General features: G+C 53.4%; 1 protein-coding gene across 4 annotated transcripts in view; it reads right to left on the bottom strand.

Annotated features, from left to right (window-relative positions):
- Positions 1-1375: 1375 nt before the first annotated feature.
- The window catches only part of TBX4 (T-box transcription factor 4), a 28403-nt gene continuing 21231 nt past the window's right edge, over positions 1376-8547 (bottom strand). For 3 of the 4 annotated variants that reach the window (XM_087826258.1, XM_087826256.1, XM_087826259.1), the window contains 4 exons: positions 7088-7240; positions 6695-6783; positions 6340-6575; positions 1376-3525 (listed from right to left, as the gene is read on the bottom strand). In XM_087826258.1, the coding sequence (XP_087682384.1) occupies positions 2906-3525; positions 6340-6575; positions 6695-6783; positions 7088-7240 (1098 nt within the window). In that variant the 3' untranslated portion in view covers positions 1376-2905. The remainder of the gene's footprint in view (positions 3526-6339; positions 6576-6694; positions 6784-7087; positions 7241-8547) is intronic. The other variant, XM_087826257.1, reaches the window with a different exon arrangement.

Here is an 8547-nt window from a genome sequence, read left to right as displayed (position 1 = left end):
CAGCAGAAGCAGACACTTTTCATGTGGCAGGTTTCTGGCCCGATGATGTATGACCTGTTGGCGCTACTGAATAGTGCCCTTTGTTCCAGGGTATCCCATGTGCCCCCTTTTTATTGACTTGTTGATTCAGAGGGGCCGGAAAGTTCCACAAATCCCACTGCAGGCCTTGCTCTAGCCATGCCCAGGTGGGGAAGACCAAGGACCTCCTGCCTCCCAGAAAGCTGAGAGGAAGCTGTGAGCTGCCTAAAGGCAAAATATCCCTTTAGAAGCGGCTTTCTTTACCTGGGACCTAGGCAACTGTGTGTCTGGAGAGAGCCTGGGAACCCACAGCTAGCTCCCAGCCCTCTGCCCGGTTTCTAGAAGGTGTGGAGTATCCCAGAATGCAGTTTTCTCTCACCCAGAAAGAAAAGAGCAGAGCAGGTATGATTAGGAAAAGCCCTCCTTCCCTGTCTCCTGAGCCAAGCTTAGTTCAGTTTTCCTCTCTGATCAGCAAGCCCAAGGTGGGAGCCAAGAGCCAGGGAAGAAGGAGCCTGGCCTCCCTGCAAGAAGTCCAGTCCGAGAGAAGCCCTAGAGCCACAGGGCAGGACTCTGAGGAGACAGGAGATGAGGTTGACTTTTTACCCAGCAGGAATCCTCATCTTAATCCTCTGGAGGACAGGGCTGAAAAGGCACCCTTACCCTGGCCTTCTCTTCTCCTGGCTTCCCCTACCAGCCCGCATTGGAGATGGTGGGTGACAGTGAACAGCTTTGGAAAAGGAGCCATGAGGGGAGGGGCAAGAGGCAAGGGGCTGTGAGGAGAGAGACCCAACAGCACCTTCCGACGCCAGCTTCTCTTCTAGTCTAGTGGGACGAGCCCGCACTGGACTTCCTCTCCTTTCTGGCCGAGGCGTGGGCAAGCGGAGGGCTCCGCCGGGCCTGGACTCCTCCTCTCTGGGTGCAGGTGGCTGATGAGCTCACACATCTGACGGCGCCCAAAAGCCCGTCTCCGCGTGGAAGCTGCTCTTCAGCTCCTTTTCCGAAGCAGCTACACAAACCCCACTAAGAATTCCCTCCATGGGAGACCACCTCCCCCAAATCACCGGGTTGTGTGCTGACTACTAAAAGGTGACAGTTTCTTGTGTGCTGCTGACCCTGCCCTTCTGGAGTCTTTGTGGGCAGGAATCCACACCCATCATCGGAAGAGTAGCAGGAAGTCCACGGTCCAGTGGCTCTGTGGGTCCTCACTTCCCTCTGCACCGAGAGGCTCCGCGGTACGAACTGTTCAGCAGCACTAAGGGCTCCATCTGGCTCTTGAGAAAAAATATGAGCAAAAAGGAGGCAGAGCCCATTGCTGAGCCAAGAAATGACAAGTCAGGAGTAAAGAGCATCCACACACTTCACAGTTGTAAAATGGCTTTATGTTCCGATATGTAAAATAAAACGTCCATGCTATATAACAAAACACTTGAAGTTCCATATCCTGTTAGCTAACGTGTCTGCTAATAAAGTTTAATCTGTACTGTGTGTTTATATATATATTTATTTATTTATTCATTTATATATGTTTTTCTAAACCATTCTTAGTTTTTAACATCAAGTGTGTAATAAAAATTTAAATAGATGTCTTTCCAAATACCCCCTCCAACGTTTCATTTCTTAAAGTTTATTCATTTGTAAAAAGCAAAGCTGAATTTGACATGTGGCCTGCATTTGTGAGATATATATATATATATTTCTTTATTTATTTATATAATATATAAATAGCTATTCAGCATGCAAAGAGTTTAGTGATTTCCCAAATTGGATTGCAGAGTTCACACCGGCCGCGTGGATGGCCTGCTGATGTTCAACGCTAGAGAGCTGGGCTGAGGACTGAGACCCACCTCACTGGGGAAAGTGATCCTTGCTCCTCTGAGCACACTGGCTGGATTTACCGGAAGAAGGGAATGTTTTCTCAATTCTCATTTTTATTTCTGTTGGGCTTTCCTCCAGAGGCAAGGATTTTCTGGGAGCGGAACAGGCTCCGGAGATGCCTGGCGGCAGCCTCAGCACAGTCTCCTGGGGACGCTGCCAGGTGAAGCGTGTTTCATAATTGCCAGTCACAGGATGCAGATGGTGCCTGAGTGGCCGCGTCTTGCACAACAGAGAGAGGGAGCCTGTGCCTCGGGGACCGAGGTGGGGGGCTTTGTGCTTTATAAGAAAACCCGAATGATGACAGAGGTGCCATTGGTTGCATTTTCCCTCCTCTTTGAAGGAAAAAATTTTTTTTCACGCCCATCAGGTGGCACTTAGCACGTGATCCTCTCTGAGGATCAGCCCTCAGCTGTCAGAGCTCTAGGGATCAATTCTAGGCTGCTCACCGAGCAGCCGGCTCCACCCTCAGACTATGCTCTGTGGCTTAGCTAAGCCCACCTCTCGGGTCGTGTCACAGAACCTCCAGAAGCCAAGAGAGTGGGCCTCCGGCTCCCAAGCAAGGTTCTCAGCTCCCCTTGCAAAGAGAAGGTTAGGAATGGACGCTAAGATGTGCACAGAGCCCTCCCACCCCAGCGATGAGAATCCTCCCCCACCTTCTCCATGGGAGAGACCTCACCACCTGGCCCTGAGTAAGTCTAACATTATATTATAAAAATCTCTAAATAACTCACATGAACTCCCCACTGCCATCCCACCCGTGGGCATGTTCAAGATGTCAGAAACAACGGACCCAGTTCCTGCAGCCCAAAGCACTTAGGCAGTTGTGTTTTTCCCCTTGTCATGGCCTCAGATGTAAGGCAGCAGATCGAGGCTCTCCAAATACACGCGTGCACACACACATGCACACAGCCCACCCTTCAGAGTACCTTCCTGCGTTTCTTGGTAGTGCAGGCCACCCACCGAGGTTAGTACTGGGTTAACGTGGTCCTGGGCTGGCGAGGAGACTTGGGAGTCATCCGTCAGTCCAGTTCTCCACGGTCCCCATTCCTGAATGGTACTGTAAGGAAGCTTCCCGGGACAGGGAGAAGCTCTGAGAGTAGAGGAACTCGTTGGCGGCGTTCAGGTGTGGAGAGGGCGGCTTCCTCTCACACACCGCGGGGAGGCCTCGCTCCCTCGGGAAGGTGGCCGGGGGCCCCCGCTCCCGGCCCTGAGACTGGGAGAGCTGATTGTAGACGCTGAAGTGGGTGTTTCCTGGCGGCTGGGCGCTCTGAGCGGAGATGGTGGGCAGCCGAGGCATCATAGTGGTGGCGGTGAAGTGCGTGGGGAAGGACTGGTAAGGCACAGTCTCCATGGTCTGAACGCTGTAGCTGGTGTACGGCGAGACTGACGTCCACATGTTACAGCTCAGGGGGGGTGGCGGCAAGTCGTCCACCCCAGACACGCCGGCAATCTCAGGCCCTGAACCCGAGTACATACAGGCTTCCCTGGGGGTCACCTCACTGCAGTAGGAGGGGCTCAGCATCTGTTGGTCGTAGGGAGGGGGAGAGCGGAAGTAATGATCCTCCCCCACCGCAGAGGGAGCTTCCAGGTAGGAGCGCTTGCAGGGTAGGTCCAGGTGGCGGGCACTATCTGCTGGGAGACAAAAAAACCTTCTGGAAGAGCTGTCTCCACCAGCCCAGGGGTCAGAGTACCCGGCTGGAGGCCAGGACAGCCTACCTTTGTCATTCTGGGCCCGTCCTTGCCCCGTGTTGCCATGGCACTCCCAAAACCACTTTAATCAGGGACAGCTTTCATAAAGTGGCAGCAGCCAAGAAATGGTAAGACTGTGGGTCTTGCCCACAGGCCACGGGGACACTACATCACCAGGTCCTGAGTGATGTGTTTAGCCAGGAGGCCCACAGCTTTGATCCTTTGCCTTGACTCTCGGGGATGGGAAGAGTCCTTAACGTGTGCTGGCATTCTTAGACTAGACCCACCCTGGCCAAGGAAAGTAGACACAACTGCCAGACCAAACCAGGCCCAGAGGCCACATCCATCTGAATTAGCCAGAAAATTAAAGCCGCAACGCCTCTGCCTCGATCCTCAGGTCCAAGGAAGGCCTTAGGAAGCCAAAGCTACTTGCAGGCACATTCCTGTTGCTTTCAGAAGAGGAAATAAACCCTACACATGTTCAAAGACGTCCCATCAAATTGTCATTACACAGATTCCAATAGAGCATTGTTTACGAAGTTAAAGAAGAATGGGTAGGCTAATACGTGGAAGGTGACGTGTGCTTTTGCGCCTAAAGCTATGTGTGTGTCTTTCAACCTCCCCAACCGTGAGGGCTGGACTGTCTGGAGTGGCGCAGGCCCCCTGGGATCCAGGGATGACCCAGGCCCCGGGACTTGGGCAGCAGCCCGCTCCACAAACTTAAAAGCACTTGTCCAGCGGCTTATCTCGGCTTCCCTCCTTTTTTCTCCAGGGATTCATCCTGGGAGCCGTGTGTACACGGGGCAGGGTGGCCTGGAGGAGTGGGCAGGTTTGAAGGCCTGCGCCCACCTCTGCCTGTGTGGAGGCACCTTCCTTGATGAGACACACGCCCCCTCTCTCGCCCAGCTCTCTTCTTCATCCCTCACTCATGCCTCCTCTCCATCTTCAGATTCCTCCTTTCTCTCAAGAGCACTAAGCTCTTAACCTTGGAATGTGGCCCAGTCACTCTAAATCAGGAGTGAGCAAACTTTTTCTGCAAAGGGCCAAATTGTAAATATTTTAGGCTCTGTGGGCCATGTGGAATCTGTCGCAACTACAGGAGGTCTTTGAATAATGTTTCATTCAACATGATTTCATTATGACGTTGATGAGGAAAAGTAATCAATTCTGGGCCAGGGCCACTGTGTGTGGGGTTGGCTCGCTCTCCCCACGTCCCTGTGCGCTTCCTCCCAGGGCTCCAGTCCCCCCCACGCCTCAGAGGTGCGCACGGTAGTTAGATGGTCGTGTCTAAATCGCCCCAGCCCGAGTGAGTGTCTGTGTGCGTGGCCCTGCGATGGAGGGGCGTCCTGTCCAGGGTGGGGTCCCGCCGTGCGCCCTGAGCTGCCGGGATAGGCTCCAGCCACCTGCCACCCTGAACTGGAATAAGCGGGTTGGAAAATCATTCTCTCACTAGTTTTTATTCATCTTTCTTAAATGTATGTATAGCTCACATTTATTTCGTGTTTAATATTGATGTGTTTGGGGGTCTTTATTTAGAAGTTTGGTGATGTTTTCATGACCAGAAATATGCTGTGGGAACTGAGCTCTTATTTATATCAATTAGCCTGTGGTAACACTGGTTTCCTTATGCTTAGTGTTGCTTGATGTCGCAGAGCCTGTCAACGACATTTAAGTGAGGACTTGCTGTGCTCAGCTCTGCTGTCGTCACATGAGGTAAGTAAATATGAATGGCTGTGCTCCAATAAAGCTTTATTTACAGATACTAAAATTTGAATTTCATATAATGTTCACGCATCATGAAATAGTCTTTTGATTTTTTTCGACTATTTAAAAATATAAAAACCATTTTGTATGGCTCACAGGCCAAAACAAAAATAGGCAACAGGCCAAATTTAGTCCAAGGGCCTCAGTTTGCCAGCGCCTGGTCTAGGTCATTAGTTCTAATGGGACTAAGTTCTAGGTGGAAGCTCTGCCTGGCTGGGCTCTAGGAGTTGGACGGAGAGAGCATTCTGAATTGCAAGCAAAAGTCCCCAAACTCATTCCCAAGAAAATCTCAGTGACCCTGTGAAGTCGTCCTGTGTAATAACACTAATTAGCCCTAGTTTATAGATGAAGGAACCAGGACCTGGTTCCAGGCACAACCATGCTGGTTCTAGCTCAGGCTCCACTTCACACAGAAGCCGGCACACACGGCGCTGAGGCCTGTGGTCCTGGCCCCAGCCTACACCCACAATAGCTCATCTCCACTCTCAAAAAGCCTCTGCAGATCCTGGTGTGAGGGGGCAGAGAGCCTGTAGTCATGTCTCTAGGTTATCCCTGTGCTAGGATTGAGGTGGCTTTGAGAAATGACGACCCCAATCCAAAAACCTCTGGGCTGTGGCCCCTCAGCCTCCTCCCGTGTTCGGGGGCACGGCCCAGCTGGTTTCGGGCTGTCTGCCCACCCTGTTCTCAAAAAAGTGGCTGCAGAGCAACACCTGGAACTGGGGAGGGTCTCAGGGTCTGGGGACACCAAGGCCACAAGCTGTCTATGAGGATTCAGGAGGCTGCATTAAAAGCAAGAGCCAACATCCCTGCACTGAGCCTGGCCATGATCCCTCACCCTTCAGGCTTGCTCTCCCAGGCCACGTGTGTGTGTGTGTGTGTGTGTGTGTGTGTGTGTGTGTGTCTGCCCATGCTCCCATGTGTAGTGGGGAGTGTCTGCCAGGAGAGCTTCACCCCTCCTCCGACCCTCTAGGGCTTCTAGTCCAGGAGAGCTACCTCGTCTTTTCAGGCAGTGGTAGAAGAGGCTGGAGTCCCTCTGGGATGGGAAGGTGTTGAGGGGAAGGTCCTGTGGCTCTGCTGCGGCAAACTGCACGTGGGCCCCGTTCTCATACTGGTAGTGCTGGAGCGCCTGGTGCGGGCCGTGCAGGGGGCTGACGTCAGGCTTGGCCGCGAGCTGCGTGGAGACCAGCCTCTGCCTCATGATGCTTTTGGAGATCACCGGGTACTCTTTGCTGGAGCAGCGGGGAGGACAGTCAGAGCGAGACAGGAGAAGAGTGAAGGTACTTCGAGGTTTACCGAGTCCCAGTGCCTGAACCCAGCCTGCCCATCCCACCCCCGAGGGGGGCCCCACCTCTGCAGCCGGGCCACACGCAGGTCACTGTCGTCACTGCCCCGGAATCCCTTGGCAAAAGGGTTGTTCTCGATTTTCAGCTGTGTGATCTGTCAGGAGAGGACGCCGGGTAGCTGCTGGGGTAGAGGCCTGGGCTGGCCTCTGGCCCTCCTCCCCCACCCCAGGCACATTCAGAACTCATCGCAGGGTCTGGTCTGGACAATCACACACCCCAGCCCTGGGCTGGCCAGGAGTCTTGCTGGGTCCTCCTTGGCCTCACCATTCACAGGTTTCTGAGGTCCCCACCCTGGGCCTGCCCCAGCCTCACTGCCTCTGAAGCTGCACCTCTCGCCACCCTGTGGTGCCAGCATAAATGCTGCATGGTGTCGGGGGGGGGGGGGGCAGCAGCTGTACCTTGTGATTCTGGTAGGAGGTCACGGAGATGAAGGAAGTCTCTGGAAACACGTGGGTGCAGAAGGCTGTGTTTTTGGAGCCAAAAGCGTTGTTCTCATCTGCCTTCACAATGTGTAGCCGTGGCTGGTACTTGTGCATGGAGTTGAGGATGATCTGGAAGATAAGGGTCTTGTTCTGAGCTTCAGGTCCTCACCCCCTGGCCCTTGGCCTCTTTCAGCTGGCCCTAGACTGGCTTTCATCTCCTAAAAGCCCAGGTCCCAGCACCTGACTACAGGGACTGAGCCCAGGAAGTTCCTGAAGTTCCCATGTGAAGAACCAGGCCCCTGGGCCCCAAGCTCAACCCCCACAGCCCCTACTTGGCCTCTCTGCTCCAGCACCAATGCCTGACCCCAGGACCTCCCTCATGTTAGATGACTTCACTGTGGCAATGGAGAGCTTAGCAGCTTAAAGTCCCCAGTGAACTCAGCACAGTGTAATAGGTGGAATTCCGAGTTATAGGCAAAAATCCAGAGTGCCACAGACTCACTGTCTGACCTCAGACAAGTCACTGGACGTCTCTGAGCCTCAGTTTTTGTATCTATAAAATGGTATCATAATGCATAACTTACCTCCCTCAGGTTTTCCCCTCCAGATTGACTGTTCCCCTTGCCTCTCCCTCTTTTCTCCCACCTCTTTGCCCTATTGACCCCCTCCCTACTGCTTATGTGTGACCTACCTTCCCTAGAAATGCCCAAAGTGGGGGCTCAGCCCCCTCCTCACATTTGTCAGCAACAAAAGCAGCTTCTCAGCCCAGAAGTCTGTGGAATGGGGGAGGGAGGGAGCTAAGGAGAATGGTGCACTCTGACCTTTGTCATCTAGTCACTCCTTTGTTCATTCCTTCTCAGCTTTCACAGAGGCCTGCTGAGGGTAGCTGGGAGACTCAGCAGTATCCTGTCCTGAGACCTGCCCAAGGCCACTCACAGCCTAGAGGGAAGCTCCATCCCTGGCTGGAGTTCAAGGTACCAAGGTAGGAGACAAGCAAAGTGTTGAAATAACGCCAGAGGAATAATGCCAAAGGAGGCCAAAGGCCCCAGCATGCCGGGGGCGGGGCGGTGGGTCACCCTGATGGCCAAAGCTTATGAAAGAGCCCAGGAGGCGTGGCCCTGGTGCCCCGGGAGTAACACACAGTAGTGGCTGCCCCAAACCTGCTTCGTTCGGCTGTGCCCCACGGTAGCGGCTGCATCATGTGCCATTAAAATGTATTTTTTATCGTTGACATTTGCCAGACACACTCCCCATTGGAGGCAGGACCAGGAATTTGGGGCATTTTATCAGCACGGCTGCTTTTGTTAACCCTTTGGCTCCTGTCCTGGCTAGGCTAGGCTGGCCCTCAGGTCCCAGTCCCCTCTGAGTTCCTGTCTCTCCTTTCCCTCCACCTGGTGCTGAAGCTTTGTGAAAGACTTCACCTTTGAGTTACCAGA

This window comes from Miniopterus natalensis, chromosome 17, assembly GCF_054644295.1.
Source record: "Miniopterus natalensis isolate mMinNat1 chromosome 17, mMinNat1.hap1, whole genome shotgun sequence".
Taxonomy (NCBI): domain Eukaryota; kingdom Metazoa; phylum Chordata; class Mammalia; order Chiroptera; family Miniopteridae; genus Miniopterus; species Miniopterus natalensis.
The sequence above is the reverse complement of the archived record's forward strand: the minus strand, read 5'-3'. Positions and strand labels throughout refer to the sequence as shown.